Raw genomic sequence first — 26441 nt, 5'->3', positions numbered from 1 at the left:
ATGTAGAACATAGCTCTTTATATATCCTCGCTCAGTTTCTAGACAGTTCTTTTTTGGGATGTATTGTAAGGCAGTGGTCGCATACGCAAACAAAGCGATCGCAATGAGGAAATGCGCGATAGTTATGCAACATATCTAGGGTACAGGTAACGCAGTTGCAATCTTATCTGACCGAAGGTGCTAGGAAAACTCCTATAGCCTACGTTTACTTACGATAGTTTACTGTAGCCTACAGTAGTTTTAAAACTCTGGTCGTCACCATGATTGCCCTAGCGAGACAGCTTTGGTCACTATTGATTACACAACACGATCACCTCTGGTTCGCATAGCTGGTACTCTGCGAGGCAGGTGCTACATTTTTTATGTGACGAGGCGAGTAGTTGTGCTCTAATTGCACGGTCTCCGTGAGGTTATCTTAAAGCAATATAACATGAGACCACATGCTGTCCTGACGTACCTCGATACAAGGGGTTTCCATTAAGGCCCAGGCTGGAATTTTCTCCAGAACTCTCAATCACAAAAAATTATCGTCTTGGGTTGCCGAGAGGTTTGGCATGCTACTACTCGCTATTCACTGTCACTGACGAACTGTGGCGTAGAGTTGGTGCAGCACGAAGTGACGTACCCCTGTCAGTCATCCAAGTTCAGTTCGAGTCGATGGCCAGACAGGCTAGACGTTAGAGCCATTATTACTGCCGGAGCTGGCAGCTCTGTGTAGTATATTTCGCACAATGTGTGCCCTCAAATCAGCTATAAACGTATTCATTTACTCACCCTACTGCACTGCACACAAGCAGCGAGTAATATTTCATTATTCTTCCTGCTCTTGCCATTGGTACTGGCTAACAGTATACCTAAGCAAAACTGTCGACAGGACTAGTGACGCAAATTATTTTTCGAGTGATAAAAAAACAAGTGATGATTTATAAGACACAAAGAATGTATTCGCAATTGCGAATATAAACTACCATCGACTGCATATTGGAATGATGACAATGAAACTTTGTGTCGGACCGGGACTTGAATTCAGATTTTACGCTTTACGCTACTTCAGCTACCCGTGCGCGAATCACAGCCAGACCCGAACTTCCAAATATCATCGTCCGTGTGTCACAACTTACACTCGTACGTTACACATATTCCCGTCCAGGAATGACATATTTATTGAGAGTCGAATCCTAGTGTTGGCGAATAAATAAGAAATAGCAGTGCCTATGTTATTAAGAAGTATGATATAATGTTCTTTTGGAGATTGCATCGCACTTCTTAATAACACAGGCACTGCTATTTCGTATGATTTATGAGAGACTTCAAGGCATTATTTCTGCTGTTCAAATTTTTTTTTCTTTGCTCACTAGAACAAAAACTGCCTTTCCGTCAATGTTTAGGAGTGGTCTTCCGAATTTTCATTACATTCTTCGTTAGGAAGATTAAAGTTTCCAATTATCAGAATGTTTTAGCTAAATTGAAAGTTACGACGCGATGAAATCCATTATTAAAAACGGCTTAAGGGCAATCAAAATATTTAATTGTAGCGATAAGCCCCCTAGGGAGGATAGGACTTTCCATTGTGTAAAGGAAATTTCACCGACGTAATGTTTCGGCTACGCAGCACGTCTTGTTTTGCTGACAAGGATCAGTTTTCTGGCACTGCCGCGAGCTCCGGAAAAAAACAAGGCCGCCTTTTGTAGAAGAGAAGATGAGATTTTCGCACATCTCTAATGCCATAGCCAAACAATGGTCAAGGCAATAAAAGCAGAGTTAAGTAACTGCAATAGGAATATTGGACAGGAGCAGACTAGTAACGCTTTTGTTTGATTTGAAACTAATGTAGCTGACCGCCATTTGGAAAATCGCACGACAGCGTATTTTCGACAAGAGTCCTGTCTGGAACAAGTGGACTTTCTGTAATTCGTACGCTGCTTGGCCATGTTTATTGTGAAGAACAGCTGCACCTACCCAGACAACTTGAACCTGGCATACTTCATTCGTAGTTAACGAATAAGCAATACGTAATAGCCGCAACGGCTAAGTCGTGTTTGCATTTTCATTGCAATCAGAGGCGTTTCCACCATAATCCCAAAACGATTCCATCTGCTCATGGAAATTTACACTTCCTGATCAAAAGCATCCGGACACCGCTACGGAATACGGAATTGAGTGCTAGATCAGAAGCGGACCCGCCAGTATAAAAGGAGGCGGGGAGTACTGTGCAGTCAGTAGTGAAGCTGTAACAGCAGACCGGGTCGGTGAGGAGAGTTCGGTGACCTCGAACATAGACTAATAATTGGATGTCATCTGAGTAACAGATCCATCAAGCTAAACGAAGGCCAGCCAGACATCATGAACTGACGAACAAGGCCCGTCGAGCACTGCGGTGTGTGGCTGTAAAAAATCGCATGGAATCAGCAGAAGGAAACGCTCTGCGACGGGGCGAGGTTTACATTGTTCGACAGCGGCGGGTTGGGTTTGTAATGTATGATCGCTAACATTGAGTGAAGCTAGCTGCAAAATTAATGTCTACCTACCTCAGTATAGCGTTCGTTCACCGTCCGTTACTCTGCATTCGTAGGTACTATGCAGACGATGTTAAAAGCAGCGTTGAAGAAAACCATCGTCCATACTTTTGATTGCATAGTCTGCGTAACTCAGGTTACAAAATAAACCTGCAAATCTCTAGTAATAACGGGCTTGCTTCCTTCATTTAAAATTTCCGCTTATCGACACTAATGTTTTTTTATTGTCTTTTAGCTATTGTGTCAACAAGCCCACATTTAGGCCGATAGTACATCCACTACTAGTGCGTGCAGCTTATGTCACACGCAAGACAGCCAGTAATGTTCTAAGTCCAAAACGAAATATTACGAGATTAATACAGTCAGTACTCTGCTACGAAATGAGTTTCACACTCGGTCCTTTTCAGTGGATTCTTCAAATGAAGATGCTCGCCAGAATGTTCTGTAAATGCATCCTGAACACGCCACGCAGAATTCTTTACAAATGCCGATACAACAAACACTCCAAAATCTCCCAACCTTCACAGAACTGTCCGTAACTGCATCTACTTGAACAGCGATATAAACCGAACGCGATATAAAAGACATTTCTTCATCTTACAAATAATTTTTTCAGACACGTCTAACATGACCTTCTCGTCCGACAGCTAGTCCACGACTGCCTGAATGCAGGCTTTCAGGGCATATAACTCATCCCAATGCACAGGAAAGACATTACTCTCATTGGTTGATCAAAACGAACAGCCAATCAGATTAATCTTTCATGATCACATTCACGCTCAATCTGCTTTACTCAAATCAACATTCGCAGATTCATCTACGTCATTTCATGCTCCAAGTATTAACAAAATGTTCCACTGAACGAAACGAAACGAAATCTAAGAGAAAACTATGCTTGAAACATACTTTAGAACTGATTATCCTCTTACTACCTTTCTGGCTACCTCATTACAAAAGCAAACGCTCATAGACATACGTCATCCGCCAGTTAGGGAGATTCACAGTTTTTCATAACATCCTGGTGGGGTAACGCTTGCTAGTAACGTAAGGTGTAATACAATATAGAATTAAAATTTTATATACGTCCCACATACACACTCACATTCACTCTCATTTGCTCTTACCCTAACACAAAATATAAATATTAACTTTGAAACTATTATTTCCATTACGAATGAAAAATTATCGAAAGTTTAGAATTGAAAATCTTTATAAAATAAATCAGCACACTAAGAGTGCTATTACTGTTTTCAAATACCAAAAGAAATATAAACTGTTATTATTACTATCTGAATTTATTTTCTTAAGTGTCGGTTAAGTACTTTTGAATAGGTTTTTTATATCTCTGAGACTATTATAGGTAGCGGTATCGAATTTCGACACAAAGCTCGTCTGAATAACAAAAGGTCATGTACCAAATTTGGAATAAAACAGCTTATATTTAACGTAGTTATTTAGTTTCTTGGGAGAGGTGAATAGGTGACTTTAGTACGCGCCCCAGTGAGCATTCTAACGGTCCGTTTTAGCGAAAGGTGGGGGGGGGGGGGGGGGGGGGAGGCAATGACGCATACGGCAGGCCACATACCGGCCGCCACCGAACGTTACTATACTGCAGGCTCCCAAAGCAGTTTTCCATAACGTAACAAAATTACTGCAAAAATCTGCAGTCGCGTAATACCTGCGACGCTACAGCTCGTGAGTTCCAGAATGCTACTAGCAGTCCAACTGGCACAATGATTGCTCGTATGGACTATAAAGAATGGAGTAAAAAGGCCGAGCAGCTTCTCAAAAGCCACACAGTTCTGTAGCCAGTGCTAGGCAACGTTTGAGCTGGTGTGAAGTGTAATTTGGAGTGACGAATCACTTAGTACCCTATGGCACTCTGATGGAAATGTTTCGGTTTGGCGAATGCCTGGGAAACATTATCTGCCATTACGTATAGTGCCAACAGTGAAGTACAGTGGAGGTGGTGTTACGGTATGCCGATTTTCGTAATTGGGGTGTGCTCCCGTGATTGTGCTTAAGGAATCGCTAAATGCGAAGGGATAACAACATATTTGCGTACATACTTTGCACAGACTTTTCTCTTCTTCAAAACTAAATGAGAAATATCCTGAACATTTTATTTAGAGATGTCCCGAGGCATAAAAACGTTGATACAATACAACCGTACGTCCACTACTTAAGACTGCCTGTTCACAACTGAGTGATCGAATGCACAACTGTTGTTCACATTTTTTTTAATCCAAGCTGCCACCGTAGTTATTGCCCTGACGTTTATACACAAGGAATAAAATCAGTGTCGGAACTTTGGACAGATAATTTACAGTCTTGCACATTTTTTTAAGTATCCGACAGAGTAATTAGGATCCCCCGCCCAGCCTGATTGTCGATCTGGAGGAAAAGTCAGAGACACTCTGGCTTCGCAACAGTGTCGCAGGACGCCCCCCCACAGAAGGCGCCGTCGATCCAGTGGCTCGAGAGCACCAATAAACACTGCCGCCCTGCACTTGCCCCTTAGTCTTCTCTACTCTGTATCGACATCTACATGATTACTCTGTAACTCACAATTATGTGCCTGGCAGGGGGCCATCGAAACACCTTCGAGCTATTTATCTACCGTTCCACTCCCCAACTGCGTCCGGAAGAAACGAATACTAAAATCCCTGCGAGCGCTGATTTCTCTTCTTTTATTACGATGACCATTTCTCTGTATCTACTTGGGTTCCAAAAAATATTTTCACAGTCTGAGGAGAAAGTTGGTGATTGACATTTCGTGAGAACATCCTACCGCAACGAAAAAGTCTTTGTTTTAATGATTGCCACCTCAGTTCCCATATCATATCCGTTGCACTCTCTCCCCCACTTCGCGATAACACAAAATAAGCTGCTCCTCTTTGGTCTTGTTCGATGTCCTCCAGCTGTCCTAATTAATGTCGATCTCAAACAACACAGCAATATTCCAGAAGAGGGCGGACAAGCAGTCTCTTTAGTAGACCTGTTGCATTTTCTAAGTGTTCTGCCAATAAATCGCAGTCTTTGGTTTGCTTTCCCCACAACATAAACTATGTGATCACATGAATTTAAGTTACTCTTAATTGTAATCCCTGTGTATTTAGTTGAATTCACAGCCTTCAGATCTGCGTGATTTATCGTGTAACCGAAGTTTAGCGGATTCCTTTTAGTATCCATATGCATGATTTCACACTTTTCGTCACTATTTAGAATCAATTGTCACTTTTCGTTCCAAACCGATATCATGTCTGAATCATTTTGCAATTGGTTTCGTTCTTCTGCTGACCTTACTAGGTGGTAAATGACTGCATCATCCGCAAACAATATAAGAGGGCTGCTCATATGGTCTCCTAAATCTTTTATGTAGATCAGGAAGTGCAGAGGGCCTATAACACTTCCTTGGGGAACGCCAGATATTACTGCTGATTTATTCTACGAGTTTCCGTCAGTTACTACGAACTGTGTCGTTTCTGACAGGAAATCACGAATCCAGTCGCGTAACTGAGACGACACTCCTCCATAGGCACGCAATTTGATTAGAAGCCGCTCGTGAGCAAAGTTATTAAAAGCTCTCTGGAAACCAAAAAATAGAGCCAATTTTACATACCCTATTGATACAGCACTCATTACTTCGTCAGAATAAAGAACTATTTGTGTTTCACAAGAACGACATTTCTGAATCCGTGTTGGCTGTTTGTCAATAAAACATTTTCTTCGAGGCAATTCGTAATGTTCGAACACTGTTTATGTTCCAACTCCTACTGCAAATCGACTTAGCGATTTGGGTCTGTAATTCAGTGAATTACTACTATTTTCTTTCTTAGGTATTGGCGTGACTTGTGGAACTTTCCTGTCTTTAGATAGGGATGTTTCGACGACCGAGCAGGTGTATATGAATGCTAAGTGTGGAGCTATAGTATCAGCATACTCTGAAGGGAATCTAACTCGTTTACGATATGAATGGCTCTGAGCACTATGGGACTTAACATCTATGGTCATCAGTCCCCTAAAACTTAGAACTACTTAAACCTAACTAACCTAAGGACATCACATAACACCCAGTCATCACGAGGCAGAGAAAATCCCTGACCCGCCGGGAATCGAACCCGGGAACCCGGGCGCGGGAAGCGAGGGACTGGAGGCCTTGCATTTATTGAGCGATTTAAGCTGCTTCGTTACACCCAGAATATCTGCTTTTAAGTTACTCGTGTTTTCAGATGTTCTTGATGCGAATCCTGGAATATTTATTTCGTGTTCTTTCGTGGAGGAAATTCGGAAAACTGAATTTAGTAACTTTGCTTTAGTGCCACTGTCATCACTAACATCACCATTGCTTGTCGCAGAGTGAAGGGACTGGTTGCGTCTTGTCGTTGGTGTACTTTGCATACGATTAGAATCTCTTTAGGATTTCTACCAGATTTCTAGACAGAGTTTCGTTGGAGAAACTATTAAAAGCATCTCACACTGAAGTTCGCGCTGAATTTTAAGTTTCTGTAAAACGTTACCAATCATGGAGATTTTGTGTTCTTTTAAATTTGGCATGCTTTTTTCGTTGCTTCTGTAACTGTGTTCGGACCTGTTTTATGTACCATGGTTGGATCAGTACAATCTCTTATTAATCGGAGGATGGCCACGAAAACAAAGATATTATTTGGGATGAATCTCGCAGTGCTTCAGACACTATTTCTTTTAATCTAAACTACTTCAGACACTATTTCTTTTAATTTAAGCTACATCTCGTCTACGCTTATGCAGTCAGGCTGGAAGAAGAGGAGCCTGTCATTTCGGAAGGCGTCAAGCGAATTTTTATCTGTTTTTTTTAAGTAGAAGTATTTTTTCGTTTATATTTGGTGGATTTGGATGTTACGGCATTCAGTCCCGCTACAACGATCTTACGGTCACTAATCCTTGTATCCGTCACGATTCTCCGCATTTGCTCAAGATTATTTGATGCTAAGAAGTCAAGTATGATTTCGCAACCATTTACACTTCGGGTGGGCTCCTGAACTAATTGTTGTAACAATTTTCTAAGGACGCGTTCAGTACAATTTCCGATGACGTTTTATGCCTACCTCCGACCCGTGGCGGAAACACAAAAACCTCAAGGAAGGGACGCTAAAGATATCTTGAGCTACCGTTACTTTAACCGTAATAAAAAATAATCAAGTCAGATGCAAAGTTTAAAAAAGTTTTATTTAAATTGATTATACACATATAAAAGACAACGCCGTCTTATCAAATGTTCAAATGTGTGTGAATTCCTAAGAGACCAAACTGCTGAGGTCATCGGTCCCTAGACTTACACACTACTTGAACTAACTTATGCTAAGAACAACACACACACACACACACACACACACACACACACACACACACACACACACAAACTTGCCTGAGGGAGGACTCGAACCTCCGGCGGGAGGTGTCGCCATCTTATAACATAAAAAAGTTACAGTTGTGGTTCTCCTCCTCAAATGATGAATTCTATGCACCTTTTCTTCGCGGAAAATTGGTTAATTTCATCGTCAATAGGACAATCAATGTCAGGATGAGGGTTCAACAGAGCTGAGCCATGAAGTCGATCCTGCTTCATTGTTGACCATTGTACGACGGCCGCAATGTTGAAGAACTTCCTTCTACTGTAGCAATAGATGCAGGTAGACAAGCAAATATTTTGTACAGCGTGTGCAAAGTAGGATAGTCAGATGTAGGACAAACAGATAACGCTTGAATAATAGAATCACGATCATTAAGGGCGTTTATGCTCGTTTGATTGTTTTGAAGATTCTCTCCTATTAGTCTCTTTTTAATCACATAGAGTGATTCTTCTTCAAAGAAGCACTGACTCGATTTATGTGCCAGATCGCTACCGTCATGTTTCAGTAGTTGTGAGGGCAAAAGTATGTTGAATTTTAGATGATAATAGTACATAGGAAAGTATAACTACTCGATAACTCGATTCAGTCGAGTCGACTGGCGAAAGAAACGAAGAGCGTGCGGGCTGACTGGCGGGGACGGAAGGAGTGGAGGGGGGGGGGGGGGGGGGGGCATGCCCCGCGCGTCCCTCATATGTATCCGCAACTGCCTCAGAGTCTAAACATGTATTATCGCGGGCACATTGAAGTCACCACGAATTGTAAATATATGAACGGGGTAACTATTTGAAACATGATTGAAATTTTGTTTGAACTGTTCAGCAACTGTTTCATCTGAGTCGGGGTTCGATACAAGGAACCAGTTATTAATTTATTGCGGTTGTCAAGTATAGAGTCTACCCATACTAACTCACATAAACTATCTACTTCATTTTTTTTGACAACATAGTTGTGTGGAGATAGCAGCGATTAATTTACTTATAATCAATTATTCAAAATGACAAAAAATAAATAATGCGATTGTGACTGTCATTTTGAATACTTCAGTTTCGCTACAGAGTAAACTACTTCTAACAGCAATAAATGCTCAACCACCAATTATATTGAATCTATCCTTTCTGAATATGGTTAGGTCCTTTGCAAATATTTCGGCCTAACTCGTTTCCGGTTTTAGCCAGCTTTCCGAACCTATAAGGATATGAGCTTCGGTGCTTTCTGTTATCGCTTGGAGCCCTGGTTCTTTTCCAACACAGCTACGACAGTTTATAACTACAATATCAATTATTGCTGGGTCTACTTTCCTGTATTTCACCAGCATTCTTTTAGACTGGTGCCCTTTCTGTTGCTTCCCGAGACCCTCTAAACAAAAAAAAAAAATCCTCCACACAGCCCCCGCTTCCTGTGTAGCCTCTTCCTGTGTGAAGTGGACCCATGACCCTTGGCCCTATGGGGAAAGGCGAGGAATGTGCAGGTTACACGGACGCAGAACCATTTGAGCCTCTGGTTCACACCAGCCACTCGGCTATGTACCAAATCATGTCAGTCGGTTCTGTCGACCATGCAATAGGTAGTGAGCTGCACCTTCATCTCTCAAGCAAGACTGGCCGTTTTACCACTTCAACTAACTGGCCAAAATCAGAGGTAATCTCTCCCGATTTAAAACGACAGACATCGTTAGAACTGACATGAGCCACCACCTGAGAGTTGATGCATCCTGTGCTCTTCATGGCACCCAGAGGAAGCCGTTGGAATGACTTCTGCCAGAATGCACACAGAGCGAACAATGAATTCCTTGACAGCGATATCACTAAGGGCCCCCATTACGCGCCTAACGTTGCAACTCTTAAACTACCCATAATCCACCATCGGTGAATGCCCAGAGCTTGTGGCCCGAGAGGCTTCATCTGCAACAGGGAGACTGCATATGGCTGAGGGTCTTTTTCACCACCTTTGAACGACCTCCCACTCGACCATGGATGAGCGGTCATGGGACTCGTGGGACATGCTAGACTTCCTTCGGAGCCCCCCATACGGTTCATCACAACGATGCCCAATCGCAACAGCCTCAAGCTGTGTGACTGAGGCCAACACCGCATAGAGCTGTGAGCGAAGGGTCACCTATTCAGCTCGCATCTGAACACAGCAATCACAGTCCCTATCCACACCAAAGACGGCAAAACTGCACACTGAAAAGTTATTAGATCGTTAGACTGTGCCTAGTAAGCACTCAAATGCACGAGAAATTTATAAAAAAAACTAAACTAGTGGTCACACAGATAACTGAAAATAAGTCGCTCCTGCATAAAGCTCTTTGATTCTCTGAAGTATTCTGCACGCGCCATTGACAACGGATCAAAGTTGCTTGCGTTAAATTTTCGGTTCGGGTCACTCCCTGCACGGTTTTGCGTATGCTTACGACGACTTCCGCTAATGTCTAACCTTTTCTCCTTCGTGAACTCCGCCACCATCGACCTCAGAGAGCACCTGTTTGTTCGACCAGTCTGCGTCACTGTCAGTCAGAGAATGAATTGTGTTCTGCGAACGTAGAAAACGACAGAAAATTTCATTATTTACTTTTCCATTCATTTCTCTGTCTCGGTTTTGGCACCAAAAATGTCACTACGACTGCCATGTAATCTATTCCGCTTGTTTTAGATTTGAAGTTGGTCTGATTCGGCCGAAACGATTCATCTGGACCTTGTTTTGTTTGACATCTGGTTGTGCTGATTTACATTATCCTGGTTACAATGTGTAGAAATAGCGTGATTTCTCCTTCAAGAAGACCATAACCGACCCCTACCGCATTTCTCGTTCGTTTTACTTAGTGTTCCTTTCATAACATTCTGTCAAATCACTGTCGGACGCTAACGGGGAAAGGACCTCAGGAGGATTACTTTCCTTCATTATCACCATGAAAATTAAGTTTCTTTTGCTTCTTTGCCTTGACAGACACTGGGGCTCCTGTTGTTTGTTTCGGTCCTGTGGGACTTCGCGTTCGTAATTGGTCTTTACTGTGATAAAATGAATTACCAGCGTCCGTATCGAAGAGACAACAACAGCAGAGCCGCAACAACTGGGAGGATTCCTCTTCCGCCTTTGAGAAACTCGGTGACAAACGTATGGTAATGTGGCGACTCGGGGCGTGCTCCATTATTCATGGGCGAGATGACTCAGAAATTCTAATAAACGGGGCAAGCTTTTAGACGCTCCCTGAGCACTCTCCTTTCTTTCTCTCTCTTTTTTATTCATTCATCGACAGGAGAGGCTGCGCCGGGGCCGGGGCGATCGGCGGCCGGGAATGGTCTTTACGCCTCGGCGGGAGCCACTTTAATGTTTAAAGTCGGCGCAACAGGCCAGAGCAGGCGCGGCGCGTCGGCCGCGGCTTAAAATTTCAAGGACGGCCTCCCTTCGAGGCCGGCTCAAGCGGATTAATTAGCTGCTCCGCGGCCCGGCCGTAAATGTGACAAACCCCCGGCCCGCACCACGCATAGAATATGCATTAACGCGCGCGCTTGCGCCATCCCAGCCGGCTACACGGCGCGAGCAAATCACGGCGCCCGTCACCTCACCTCACCTCTGCTGGCGGGTCGCCGCGCCCGTAGCGAGTAAACAGTCTGCACAGCCGAGACTGCAGCGCCCCTTAAGGCTACAGTACACTGAGGTGACAAAAGGCATAGGACAGTGATATGCACATATACAGGGTGGTCCATTGATCGTGACCGGGCCAGATATCTCACGAAATAAGCGTCAAACGAAAAAACTACAAAGAACGAAGCTTGTCTAGCTTGAAGGGGGAAACCAGATGGCGCTGTGGTTGACCCGCTAGATGGCGCTGCCATAGATAAAATGGATATCAACTGCGTTTTTTTTAAATGGGAACCCCCATTTTTTATTACATATTCGTGTAGTACGTAAAGAAATGTGAATATTTTAGTTGGACCACTTTTTTCGTTCTGTGATAGAGGGCGCTGTAATAGTCACAAACATATGGCTCACAATTTTAGACGAACAGTTGGTAACAGGTAGGTTTTTGAAATTAAAATACAGAACGTAGGTACGTTTGAACATTTTATTTCGGTAGTTCCAGTGTGATACATGTACCTTTGTGAACTTATCATTTCTGAGAACGCATGCTGTTACAGCGTGATTACCGGTAAATACCACATTAATGCAATAAATGCTCAAAATTATGTCCGTCAACCTCAATGCATTTGGCAATATGTGTAACGACATTATTCTCAATAGCGAGTAGTTCGCCTTTCGTAATGTTCGCACATGCATTGACAATGCGCTGACGCATGTTGTCAGGCGTTGTCGGTGGATCACGGTAGCAAATATCCTTCACCTTAAATCCGGGGACGTCAGACACGGTGAACGTGCGGACCATGGTATGGTGCTTCGACGACCAATCCACCTTTCATGAAATATGCTATTCAATAACGCTTCAACCGCATGCGAGCTATTTGCCGGACATCCATCATCTTGGAAGTACATCGCCATTCTGTAGTAACATCGGTGGAACATTACGTAGGAAATCAGCATACATTGCACCATTTACACTGCCATCTATAAAATGGGGACCAATTATCCTTCCTCCCATAATGCCGCACCATAAATTAACCCACCAAGGTCACTGATGTTCCACTTGTCGCAGCCATCGTGGATTTTCCGTTGTACAATAGTGCATATTATGCTGGTTTACGTTACCGCTGTTGTTGAATGACGCTTCGTCGCTAAATAGAACGCGTGTAAAAAATCTGTCATCGTCCCGTAATTTCTCTTGTGCCCAGTGCAATCGATGTTGATGTAGCATTCTCAACACCGACGTTTTTGAGATTTCCGATTCTCGCGCAATTTGTCTGCTACTGATGTGCGGATTAGCCGCGACAGCAAATACCGAAGCAAATACCGTCTGCACTGGCGGAATGTTACGTGATGCCACGTACTTATACGTTTGTGACTATTACAGCGCCATCTATCACAAAGCGAAAAAAGTGGTCCAACTAAAACATTCATATTTTTTTACATACTACACGAATATGTAATAAAAATGGGGGTTCCTACTTAAAAAAACGCAGTTGATATCCGTTTGATCTATGGCAGCGCCATCTAGCTGGCCCACCATAGCGCCATCTGGTTTCACCCTTCAAGCTAGACGAGTTTCGTTCTTTGTAGCTTTTTCGTTTGATCCTTATGTCGTGAGACATTGGCACAGTCACTATCAATGGACGACCCTGTATACAGATGACGGTAGTATCGCGTACCCAAGGTATAAAAGGACAGTGCGATGGCGGAGCTATCATTTGCACTCATGTTGTAAGTAGGCTGTTTAGGTTCTTCTACTGGTAACACCACGTAGCGCTCTGTATGAAAATCACTGGCTGTGCTGTGTGCAGTCTGTGGCTAGTTTGCATTGTTGTCTGCCACCATTGTAGTGTTGGGCAGTTGGCTGTTAACAGCGCGTAGCGTTGCATAGTTGGAGGTGAGCCGCCAGCAGTGGTGGATGTGGGGAAGTGAGATGGCGGATTTTTGAGAATGGATAATCTGGAGGTGTGTCCATCAGAAACAGTACATTTGCAAGAATGGATGTCATGAACTGCTATATATATATTATGACTATTAAGGTAAATACATTGTTTGTTCTCTATTAAAATCTTTCATTTGCTAACTATGCCTATCAGTAGTTAGTGCCTTCCGTAGTTTGAATCTTTTATTTAGCTGGCAGTAGTAGCGCTCGCTGTATTGCAGTAGTTCGAGTAACGAAGATTTTTGTGAGGTAAGTGATTTGTGAAACGTATAGGTTAATTTAGTCAGGGCCATTCTCTTGTAGGGATTACTGAAAGTCAGATTGCGTTGCGCTAAAAAAATATTGTGTGTCAGTTTAAGCACAGTCATGTATAATTTTTCTAAGGGGACGTTTCAATGTGATCTGTGTGAAAAGGTTTCCGAAGTGATTACTGACGTACGATGTGAATTAACAGGCTTTGAACGCGGAGTGGTAGTTGGAGGCAGACGCATGGGACATTCCATATCGGAAATGGTTAGGGAATTCAGTATTCCGCGATCCTCAGTTTCAAGAGTGTGCCGGGAATATTGCACGTTGGGGATTACCTCTCACTTACAGACAATGCAGTGGCCGACGCATTTCACTCAGCGACCGAGAGCAGCGGCGTTTGCAACATTGCGTGAAATAACCGTAGAAATCAGTATGGGACGTGCCACGAATGAATCAGTTAGGATGGTGAGGAGAAATTTGGCGTTAATGGACTATGGCAGAAGACGAACGACGCGAGTGCCTTTGCTAACAGCACGGCATCGCCTCTCCTGGGCTCGTGACCACATCGTTTGGATCCTAGATGACTCGAAAACCGTGGCCTGGTCAGATGAAACCCGATTTCAGTTGGTAAAAGCTCATGGCGCAGACCCCAAGAAAACGACATATCCAAAAGAAAAGACACTAAGTATTCAAATAATTGATTCGCCTCAGTGCACGATGAATCTACCAGCTTCAGTGCGGATGCACAGATACTTTCGACCTCCAGCAGGAATCTCAAAGCCACTAGCATGGAGGACATGGGCGGGGACTGTGGATATGTGGCGCCCTGTGGGATTAAGTGGGCCTGGAGGCGTGCCGAGGTGGACAGCGCATTTGCGACAAATGCTGTGTGCGGATGGCGCAGTGGCTAACGCAACTGCCTAGTAAGCAACTGATCCCGGATTCGAGTTCCGGTGCGGCACACATTTTCCCACGTAGATATCGAAATAGATGACAGAGGGATAGAGAAACAATTAAAATCGCTCAAAAGACGAAAGACCGCTGGACCTGATGGGATACAAGTTTGATATTACACAGAGTACGCGAAGGAACTTGCCCCCCTCCTTGCAACGGTGTACCGTAGGTCTCTAGAAGAGCGTAGCGTTCCAAAAGATTGGAAAAGGGCACAGGTTATCCCCGTTTTCAAGAAGGGACGTCGAACAGATGTGCAGAACTATAGACCTATATCTCTAACGACGATCAGTTGTAGAATTTTGGAAGACGTATTATGTTTGAGTATAATGACTTTTCTGGAGACTAGAAATCTACTGTGTAGGAATCAGCGTGGGTTTCGAAAAAGACGATCGCGTGAAACCCAGCTAGCGCTATTCGTCCACGAGACTCAGAGGGCCATAGACACGGGTTCCCAGGTAGATGCCGTGTTTCTTAACTTCCGCAAGGCGTTCGATACAGTTCCCCACAGTCGTTTAATGAACAAAGTAAGAGCATCTGGACTATCAGACCAAGTGTGTGATTGGATGGAAGAGTTCCTAGATAACATAACGCAGCATATCATTCTCAATGGAGAGAAGTCTTCCGAAGTAAGAGTGATTTCAGGTGTGCCACATGGGAGTGTCGTAGGACCGTTGCTATTCACAATATACATAAATGACCTTGTGGATGATATCGGAAGTTCACTGAGGCTTTTTGCGGATGATGCTGTGGTATATCGAGAGTTGTAACAATGGAAAATTGTACTGGAATGCAGGAGGATCTCCAAAGAATTGACGTATGGTGCAGGGAATGGCAATTCAATCTCAATGTAGACAAGTGTAATGTGCTGCGAATACATAGAAAGAAAGATCCTTTATCATTTAGCTACAATATAGCAGGTCAGCAACTGAACGCAGTTAATTCCATAAATTATCTGGGAGCAGGCATTAGGAGTGATTTAAAATGGAATGACCATATAAAATTAATCGTCGGTAAAGCAGATGCCAGATTGAAATTTATTGGAAGAATCCTAAGGAAATGCAATCCGAAAACAAAGGAAGTAGGTTACAGCACACTTGTTCGCCCACTGCTTGAATACTGCTCACCGGTTGGAATGCGTACCAGATAGGGTTGATAGAAGAGATAGAGAAGATCCAACGGAGAGCAGCGCGCTTGGTTACAGGGTCATTTAGTAATTGCGAAAGCGTTACGGAGATGATCGATAAATTCCAGTGGAAGACTCTGCAAGAGATACGCTCAGTAGCTCGGTACGGGCTTTTGTTTAAGTTTCGAGACCATACGTTCACCGAGGAGGCAAGCAGTATATTGCTCCCTCCTACGTATATCACGCGAAGAGACCATGAGGATAAAATGAGAGAGATTAGAGACCACACAGAGGCATACCGACAATCTTTCTTTCCACGAACAATACGAGACTGGAATAGAAGGGAGAACCGATAGAGATACTCAAAGTAACCCCCGCCACACACCGTCAGGTGGCTTGCGGAGTGTGGATGTATATGTAGATGCAAATATCGCCGCTGTTTTCACATAAAGTCTCGGTGCAGCTGATATCAATAATTCCTTTCCCCTTCTTTCATTTCACCCCCGTCCACCTTCAATTTACATAATGCATATCACAGCTGTGGATAGCTCGTGGTGTCTGTTCTTCCGGACATGTTCGAAAGAACAGATACCACACATTCATAGCCTATACATCTACATCGAATAAAATTGTCAGACTTTGCATGGGGTTGATATTTTACCTACATGTTGCTGTAATATTTTTCTGATAAACACTTTCCCATCAATCTAAGATTACTACTCTCTACTAAGTCTATCATACTTCCTTGGAGCACATATTAAACGTCTGAAAAGCACCCATTATTGTGGGTGACGGGGTAACGTACAGCTTTCTTGAGGCCAAGAAGATTGCAGTCTACTCGTATACATGGCTAGATATCCTGCTCTTCTTCTTAGAAGACCTCGGTGTTGTAGTGAACCGAAAGCTTTACGAGATTCTAGAAGTACTGACTCCGAGATATACGCTCACTGACTTATAAAAATCAAACGTCTAGAAGGAGGAGAGGAACAGAAATGAAATTTTTCGCACTGAAAGATTATATGGCTTTATTTTGGTGATCCCAAAACGGATGAACAGCGAAATTGTTAGTACGGAACACTACTTACCTTTGTCAGCTGGATTGTACATCCTCTTAGATGCATACACTGGTTCCCTAGGGAGAGGTACAGCTCTTGTATCGTTTAGTGCTGTTATTGTCTCAGAGCTGTTGTAACTGACCTTCTGCATCCTGAATATTGTCACTAGATTAGAGTTAGCGTATAAGCTAGTCCCATACGCATTCTATTGATGGAAGATCTGTGGATCTTGCTGGGAAAGGAAGAACGTTAATATCATTCGTGGGGTTATGATTATCATGTAGATAAGAAAAATCCCGTCTTTTGCAACTGCGTGTTTTATTTGTTTCCAACCAATCATGCTGCTCCGTTAATCTCAGGCAACATCAGCGTTTTCGTTTTTGTGACCTTCTCATCCATATGGTCTTCTGTAGAAACTAGACATACACAGTACAGGTTTGTAACTCACAGGTCACATTTACACACTTCACTACACGTAAGCTATCCTATTGCACGCTTCACATAATCTTGCTCACTTGCTGTAGAGCCGGCGGAGGAATCATGGAAGCTGTAGAGGGTAAGAGTGGAGTGGGTTTGGAATGTAGATGAAGACGTAGGTGTAGAGGCGTAAGCAAAATGACGGCCCCTTCAAACTCACTCAAGTTCTGATAACATTGTCCTAATCTTTTATTTTTTAAGTCCGTGGTGGATCCAAAGTGCTACCTTTTATTGAGGCTGGAGTTCTGGCGTGGGGTAAGTCTACGATTCAATATTGGCGTTATTTAGACATTAACACGGGCCTGAGCTCATGGTCCGTAGGCCATACTTCAGTGGTGATTTCTTCGATTAGTGTTTAATTTCACTAAGGGGCGCCTCCACATTTCTGCGAGGCACTTTTACCCGGTGCCATTGTTCTGGGGCGATTGAGTCTGTGAATTTCAGGTGTCTGGTGGTAAACCGTAGCACGTCGATTTTGTCCTGTAGGGTTTTGGTTTTAATCCTGATTTGGTCGCAGATCGGTAACCAGTGGAGTTCTTGGTGTAAGTCGTTGATTTTGGCGCATCTAGGGGCACCAAGGACGAGTCTTAAACACCTGTTCTGGATCATCTGTAGTGGCTTGAGATACGTGGGTCTTGTGACGACACGCATTAAGGAGCCATAGAGTAATGCGGGTAGAACCGTTGCCTTGTATAGTCTAAGCTTTGACTTTACGTTCATCTGCACGCTGGCCAGTAGCGGCTACAGCTGGTGCAGGAGATATAATAAGTGCACCCTCTTAGACTGGATGTGAAGTTTGAAAAGTATTTTGCTGTCCGAAGTTACCTCTAGATATTTAACTTGATTGTTGCAGGTTATCACTCAGTTGCCGAGTCTGTCACGCAGCTTGGGACGTCGGCGAGTGAACATCACCGCTGTGATTTTCCAGCGTTGAGTCTAATGTGGTTCGCTGCTGCCCATTCTTCCATTAAAATGAGTTGACGTTGTAATCGCGCTATGCCAGCGGTAGTCCGTCTGCTGCTCGTTAGTAGGGTGGTGTCGTCCGCAAACTGGGCAAGGACGACTTGGGGTACCACAGGTAAATCTTTTACACATAGCATAAAGAGAGTGAGCTACAGTGCCGGTCCCTGTGGGACCCCGGAGTAGTCTGTAGCTTGACCGTTGCTCATCGTCTTGACTATGATCCGACGGTTTTGTTAGAAGGTGCTAATCAGTCTAAGGAAGAAGTCTGGAATGGCCTGGAGATGTTCAAGTTTGAGAGGCAGCTAATCTCGCGATGCCCTATCGTATGCCTTTTCAATGCCTTAAAAAATTGTTGCAGTGTAGTAGATTGTAGGCGATGTATTCCATTACCCGCAGGAGTCGGGAGTTATGCAGACAGCGAATGGTGGAAGGCGAACTAATGAGACCGGATGATGTCGCGATTAGCGATGAAAGGTCGTAATTGTTGCAGATTAAGACGTTTCAGAATTTTTGACAGTGTTGATAAAAGGCTGATCGATCTAGCCAACCATCCGACGCACTGCACGTTCGTTATATGTAAAGTGACAGACTTGATAACGTGGTCACACACACTAACACAGTTCTAGCCACGTCAAATGATTCCAGCTCTAACCGCTTACCTACGGAGTGACAGTGACTGCATCTACATTCAGTCCGAGCTCTTCACTTTGTCAGCGAGTGTGGCTAAGCGCGTCACTTTCCAAAAAAACTGGGTGCGTTTTCGCATCGTATCTCCCCGAATACGTACCGTCTTCAGACGGAGGGCTAGCTCGGGCTCATCTGTGGGCAGGTTCGGTGCGGCCGCAGACGCTGCAGAGGCCGGCGCCGCCACCCCCGGCCCCCACGGAGCCTCCACCGCCGCCGCCCCCGCCGCCCGCCGCCAGCGCCCCCGGCGGCGGCACGCCGCATCCACCCGCCTCCACGACCGAGTGCCCGCCCAACGCCACCACGACGGGGGCTGCGCCGGGCAGCGACGGCAGGACGCCGCCCGACCCCGGGTCGTCGTTGCTCAACCAAGGTAAAGCGACCGGCCCTCTGCTGCAGCCCGCCTGCGTCTGCTGGTGTTTCAGGAAGATTCATCACATTTTACAAGACTACGTCTTCGACACGAATTAAGACAAACTTAAGCAAAGGACTGCAACGGATTTTTTTTCCGATAGAACCATCTTATTATAAAAAAAAACACTCCGCCTTCAGACCACGAGTGACCTACCGGGACCATCCGACAGTCGTGTCATCCTCAGTGGAGGATGCGGATAGGAGGGGCGTGGGGTCAGCACACCGCTCTCCTGGTCGTTAGGATGGTATTCCTGACCGAAGCCGCTACTATTCGGTCGAGTAGCTCCTCAATTGGCATCACGAGGCTAGGTGCACCCCGAAAAATGGCAACAGCGCATGGCGGCCTGGGTGGTCACCCATGCAAGCGACGACCACGCCCGACAGTGCTTAACTTCGGTGATCTCACGGGAACCGGTGTATCCACTGCGGCAAGGCCGTTGCCCCATCTTATTATAAAATGGTATATTTTTTCATACAGCCTTTGGGTATATTTTACTCGCACAACTACGATTAGGATCAAAGTTTCCACTTACCTTTCACAAATGCTCTCCCCCGCAGGGACAACTATCACCCAGTCGTCTCTACTGAAGTGAGCACCTCTGAAATTACTACAGGCTCATCTGTCAGGACACGGTGTCGATCTTTGACGAGTCTGACAAATTCTTCACCCCTCCTACCAAAAAAGAAAAGAAAGGGAAAAGCATAGCACGAGATCAAGGAATGTTGGAGTCCATTGGTGCAAAGCGAGATCTATACGTCCCTTGCGTTGAAGCAGCTCACTCCTCAGAAATGCTCCTCCACGTAAACATCAGTGTTGTGGTGATGCGTCCCGTTGAAAAATCAAATTGGTCTCTTCATGTGTAGCTCCACATCCTCGACGAACAAGTTCTATTCGGAAAGTAAGGAACGATCGGTCGCGAAATGGAAGCCACAGTGAAAATCCGATGAAGCTTTGCAGAAATGTATTCGGCAGTGTCTCTAGTATGCCCGTAGATACGGATACGACTCTCTCCTCAGTTCTGAGCACACAATGAGCACATGAAGATGCCTAGAAAATAGTGTCTCCCGTGAAGTATGGTTGCCTGTCGTGGGATGTCGTCTGATTTCACGGTACCTCACGTAACGTAACTGTCACGATTTTCCTTCTCCATGCCAATTCTCGGCCACACACTCCAAAGGCTATGAGGTCTCTCCCGCAGCGTTTTCAATGGGAAGGGTTTGGTTACCCACCAAACCGCCCGGACTTAGCTACTCTGATTTTCATCTCTCCTCCAATGAACCGCTGGCTATGGAGACAATATTTTGGCACAGGCAACGACCTGCAGTTCAGCGTAGAAAATTGTCAGAAAGAAAGGAGGTTGCCTTCTTTGATAAGGGTATTGAAGAGTTGGTACAACGCCACGACGGACGTCTAAGTCGGAGCAGCGACTGTGCAGAGAAGTAGTTGGAAGGTGTAGCTCATTGTTGCAAATGAAACAGTTTTGACTTTCGCTGTGGTTTCCATTTTGCGACCGATCGTTCCTTACTGTCCGAGTACCCTTCGTAATTTCTGAATGCTAAAACCATTGTAAATGTCCGCCATAGGTTGCCGGATTTTTCTTTCTTTATACAGATGAATTTTATTATGTAATGTACCGGGTGGTAATAATTAAAATGCAGCTACCTACAGAGCTCCAATGTGGGCTGTAATTATCGTATAACAGCGAAACTTGGTAGATATGCTAATGCGTTAATGTGGAACCGATTTAGGATGTAAAAATTAGTTCTAATTTTAACCACCAGATGCAAATCTGGCGCGGTAAATGCAAGAAAGACGTACTGGGATACCTCCTTATTTAATGTTATAGGAATGGGACGTCGACAGAAAAGGTTAGACAAGCGAGAAAAATGTGATACTGATTTTATTATTAAACATTTTGCATGAAACTGTGGTTTCCACATAGATGCGCTCTTCCAAAGCAGGAATCATATGCTGCACAAGGAGGTCTCGATAACGTGCAGACGTTCCGTTACACCTGACAGGCCCCCAGCGCGTATTCTCTTCAAAGAACGGTGCGAGAATAAAGGTGCTGGTGATCCACACCAAGCAGTCACATATGGCGAGTGCAATGGCTCTTCGTGCTCAACACGCGGTTTAACAGTACCCCAAATCCGGCAGTCCTGTGTATTCACTGCGCCCTGCAGAGCAGTAAAATGTTCCTCGTCACTCCGTAGAATGTCCGCCCCCGGTAGTTGAGTGCTCAGCGCGACAGACTGTCAATCCAAAGGGCCCGGGTTCGATTCCCGGCTGGGTCGGAGATTTTCTCCGCTCAGGGACTGGGTGTTGTGTTGTCCTAATCATCATCATTTCATACCCATCGACGCGCAAGTCGCCGAAGTGGCGTCAAATCGAAAGACTTGCATCAGACGAACGGTCTACCCGACGGGAGGCCCTCGTCACACGACATTTCATTTCACTCCGTAGAACATACCCGGCCGCATGTCATCAGCTTCGATCCATGCCAGATACGGAAAATCAAATTACGAACGTTATTGCGTATTATGAGGTTTCATTTGGTGCACCGTCTGTATCTTGTACTGCTACCAATATAATACAGACCTCAAAACTTTCCGTGCCGCTGACCATGGGACGGATAGTTTTCGTGACACTGCCCGAGCACTAGCACATCACGGAGCAGGTGGTGCGTGGTCAGATACGGCAACAACAACCTCATGAATAATTTACACTCGGATGGTACGCTTTCCTCTTGCAGGTGCCACACCAAGCTCGCTCGCGTTTTCGCATTTCATTACCGTCTTCTTTAAACCATTTAATGACACCGGGTCTCTCTTCATACCTTTTCAGTTGGCGATACTCTGTCAGTGCAGCACTGTAATTGCTACCGTCCACATAAAACAACTTCACTAACACCGCACGATCTCTCTTCTCGATAGCCATAGTCATAAAAACTATAGACGGAGCCAGATCATCACTTGGCGTAAAACATTGGAACTATTTTTTTTCGTTGTAAAATAGTTCTGTATTAGCGCGTTAGCATATCTACCAAGTTTCGCTGCCATACGGTGATTGCACCACACATTGGACCACAGTGAGTAGCTGCAGTTTAATTATACACTCTAATACATTACCATCCACTTTCGGCCGATGGCCATTTTCAATTGATTTCATATAAACACATCAAAAAAGTTTTTCATCGCCCCGGTTCCCAGAACTCCTGAAGACAGACGTTGGATATTGTTTCACAGACACAGTTCCTTTTACTGTTCAGAGACGCCACTAAACCCGCCCAAAGATGTAAACAACCATGCATGAGCAGCGCCTATTAGAGGGAGGGGGTCCGACAGCCGATCATTTCCAGTCACTACACCAGGAAGGAGGTACACGGCTCGTGTTGTTGTAGTTCAACCATACCTAGGCGATCAATACCGCGGTTCGATCGCGTCCGCGTTGTTATTTTGGGCCAGGAAGGGCTCTCAACAAGGGAAGTGTCGAGGTGTCTCAGTGTGAAACAAAGCGATGTTGTTCGCACTTGGAGATACAGAGCGACAGGAACTGTCAATGACATGCCTCGCTCAGGATGCCCAAGGGCTACCACTGCAGTGGATGACCGCTACCTACGGATTATGGCTTGAGGAACCCTGGCAGCAACGCCACCATGTTGAATAATGCTTTTCGTGCAGCCACAGGACGTCGTGTTACGAATCAATCTGTGCGCAATAGGCTGCATGATGCACAACTTCATTCCCGACGTCCATGGCGAGGTCCATCTTTGCAACCAAGACACCATGCAGCGCGGTACAGATGGGCCCAACAACATGCCGAATGGACCGCTCAGGATTCGCATCACGTTCTCTTCACCGATGAGTGATGCATATGCTTTTAACCAGACAAACGTCGGAGACGTGTTTGAAGGCAACCCGGTCAGCCTGAACGCCTTAGACACACTGTCCAGCGAATGCAGCAAGGTGGAGGTTCCCTGCTGTTTTGTGGTGGCATTATGTGGGGCCGACATACGCCACTGATGGTCATGGAAGGCCCCGTAACGTCTGTTCGATACATAAATGCCATCCTCCGACCGATAGTGCAACTACATCGGCAGCATACTGGCGCGGCATTCGTCTTCGTGGATGGCAATTCGCGCCTCCATCGTTCACATCTTGTGAATTACTTCCTCCAGGATAACGACATCGTTCGACTAGAGTGGCCAGCATGTTCTCCAGACATGAGCCCTTCGAAAATGCCTGGGATAGACTGTAAAGGGCTGTTTATGGACGATGTGACCCACCATCACTTTGAGGGATCTACGCTGAATCACCGTAGTTGAGTGGAACAATTTGGACCAACAGTGCCTTGATGAACTTATGGGTAGTATGCCACGACGAATACAGGTATGCATCAATGCAAGAAGACGTGCTGCTGGGTATTAGAGGTACCGGTGTGTACAGCAATCTGGACCACCACCTCTGAAGGTCTCGCTGTGTGGTGGTACAGCATGCAATGTGTGGTTTTCAAGAGCTATAAAAAGGGTGTACATGATGTTTATGTTGATCTCTGTTCCAATTTTCTCTACAGGTTCTGGAACTCTCGGAATCGAGGTGATGTAAAACTTTTTTTGATATGTATACAAACATTTCAGCGACAAAACGGCATTTTAAAATGATTACAGGCCGAAAGTGGCCAGTAACTCTAACACATGATGCAGTCAAGATCATCTGCATTAAAAACATTTCTAATAGGCTACGGCGGGTATTTAAAATGATTTTAGCATTTATTAAAAATGAAATTTTCGGCATGTTGTGCCAAGTGTATTATGATCGAGCAAGCGAGCTAGTTGTACTAGACACATCCTACTGGCAACTACATGAACCGATCTCTTACAAATGGCACCAGAATACATGTTTGGTTTCAATGCTTAAATTAAAATTCATTGAGTGTGTTTATCTGTTTTCAGGTAGGAGATATAGTCTTGATAAATCTGATGACTCTTTTTGAAATCTCCTGTAAAATTAACTTGTAACTTCTTGTCTCTTTTACAGATATTGCATAATGCTGCATTTCCGATTTCGTGCAGTAAAAGTCGTAATTTCGAGTGGTCTTTTTTAATAAATTTTTTTTATTTTTAAGTAGGTGTTCATACTTAGTCACTATCTCCAGAGGTAACTCGAGATTATGCAAGTCGCACAGAATAAACGACGGTACTCCTCGCAAACGACAGTAATAGAAAGCAACAAATACCAAAAGCACGTCCGTGTGCAACCACGTTGAAATAATCTGATTGGTTAATCCCATTAACTGTCATAAGATCCCAGACAAACAAAATAAGAGAAATTTTTTCACAGAGGTAGGTCTTGAGTAGAAACAGTCGCTACTCTATATCAACTGAAACCCTATTTGAAGAACACTATGGTTTTTGTTTGCGCAATCTTCGTGCAATACTTCGTCCAAAACAAATCATTCAAATATAAAAGCACTATAATCCTGAACCATAGCTGTATATCTAGCCAGAGTAACCTCTCCCAAACTGTGGAATATATTTATCTTATACATTTATTTAACCTGATCTGATTAGGACTAGCAGGCCCTCTCTTACATCGGACCAGGGTTTCACACATACAGTATCTGTTTTTAAATCATATTTACCTAAGAAATAACAATTTTAATATGACAAATATTATTAAAATGATATGTATTTGAAGTGACAACTGAATAAATAATACTATGAACTGGTAAAGTTAATACTGGAAGCACATGTACTACTGTAGCTATTGCCACTAATAGTGATAATAATAGTAATGACAACAACAATAATGACAGTAGCAGATATATGAGGAATTTGTATGTGTAAAAAAAAAATAGATATTTTCTGAGATAGCGAGTTCTTTGGAAAGGAAGAAAATTTAAGGAGACCGCATCGTCATGGTTGAAAGAGGGATCTACAGCGGTAAAGAATGCGTACAGTGACAATGGAAATTATTGTTACTTTAGTAGGTACGTCGTTAACTGTTTCCTGAAGATGGAGATGTTATTCAGTTCTCCAATACAATGCGGGAAGTTATTCCAGAGTCGGGTTACTGCTACTCAGAAGGACTTCGAGAAAGTGGGTGAACGATACATTGGACAAAAAGGATTTTGCTCTGATGGGAACAGATGTTTCTGCCATGTTGTTCAGACAAGAGCGTTAAGGACGAGGAGAAGTATGAGGGACAGTTTTCGCTGATAATATAGTGTAGAAGACAGAGAGCATTGAAATATCTGCGCTTGACTGCACGCAGCCAGAATAGTTGTGCATATGATAGTGAAATATGTCAAAGAATGGAACGTCACAGGTGTAACGAACACAGGCATTCATAACCAATTCCAGGTATCATGAGCGTTTCTGAGAAGGGCCTTGCAATAAAACATCGCTGTAATCAATATTGGAAGTATAACTGTTTGTACAAGTTTCTTTTTCAGGTCAAGAGCGGAGCGCCTTTTATATTTTTGTACGACATGGAGAGATGCTGAGCTCTTATTGTACATTGCGGTTACCAGTTCAGACCAATTTAGATTTTCATCTATTATTACTCATAGACTCTTCTATGAAAGAGAAAAGTTGACATTTGTCCTGATTGTAGGGATTCCCCATATTTCAGGGTAATAAACCTAGAATGACCAAACAGTTCCGCTTGTGTCTTGTGTGGGTTGAACTGTTAACCAAATAACCTGCCCCCTTTTTCGTAGGGCAAACAGGTCGGTATTGAGATTCACGATGGCTGTCTTCAGGTTTATTGGTTTAGCGCTAGATACAATTTGAGGTCACTAGCGTACATGTGGTATTTGCAGTAAGAGCAAACTGAAGACACAGTATTTACGTACAATGAGAAGAACAAAGAACATAACAACGAACCCTGAGGGACGTCTAATACAACATGCTTCCATTGCGACTTCATGGTGCCGGATATGCACTGCTGGCGAGACGTCAGGTATGGCGAGATATTAGAAGAGAAAGGCATCCCAAGGTGGATGATGGATGTTATTAAAAGTCTGTAAAAGAACACAGTTGGTTTAATACCTGTTGCTGAGGTGACTGAATTTAAATAAGGTGTTAG

At 44.2% G+C, this 26441-nt stretch overlaps 1 protein-coding gene and 1 pseudogene across 1 annotated transcript in view; one reads left to right on the top strand and one right to left on the bottom strand.

Moving 5' to 3' along the window:
• The window catches only part of LOC124757760 (neuroligin-1-like), a 189086-nt gene that overhangs the window by 123163 nt on the left and 39482 nt on the right, over window positions 1-26441 (top strand). The window contains exons 7-8 of the mRNA XM_047249076.1: window positions 19084-19115; window positions 19224-19311. Coding sequence (XP_047105032.1) covers window positions 19084-19115; window positions 19224-19311 — 120 coding nt within the window. The remainder of the gene's footprint in view (window positions 1-19083; window positions 19116-19223; window positions 19312-26441) is intronic.
• On the bottom strand, window positions 19677-19794 carry LOC124723905 (annotated as a pseudogene).

Source organism: Schistocerca piceifrons, chromosome 1 (genome assembly GCF_021461385.2).
Source record: "Schistocerca piceifrons isolate TAMUIC-IGC-003096 chromosome 1, iqSchPice1.1, whole genome shotgun sequence".
NCBI classification, from domain to species: Eukaryota; Metazoa; Arthropoda; class Insecta; order Orthoptera; family Acrididae; genus Schistocerca; species Schistocerca piceifrons.
The sequence above is the reverse complement of the archived record's forward strand: the minus strand, read 5'-3'. Positions and strand labels throughout refer to the sequence as shown.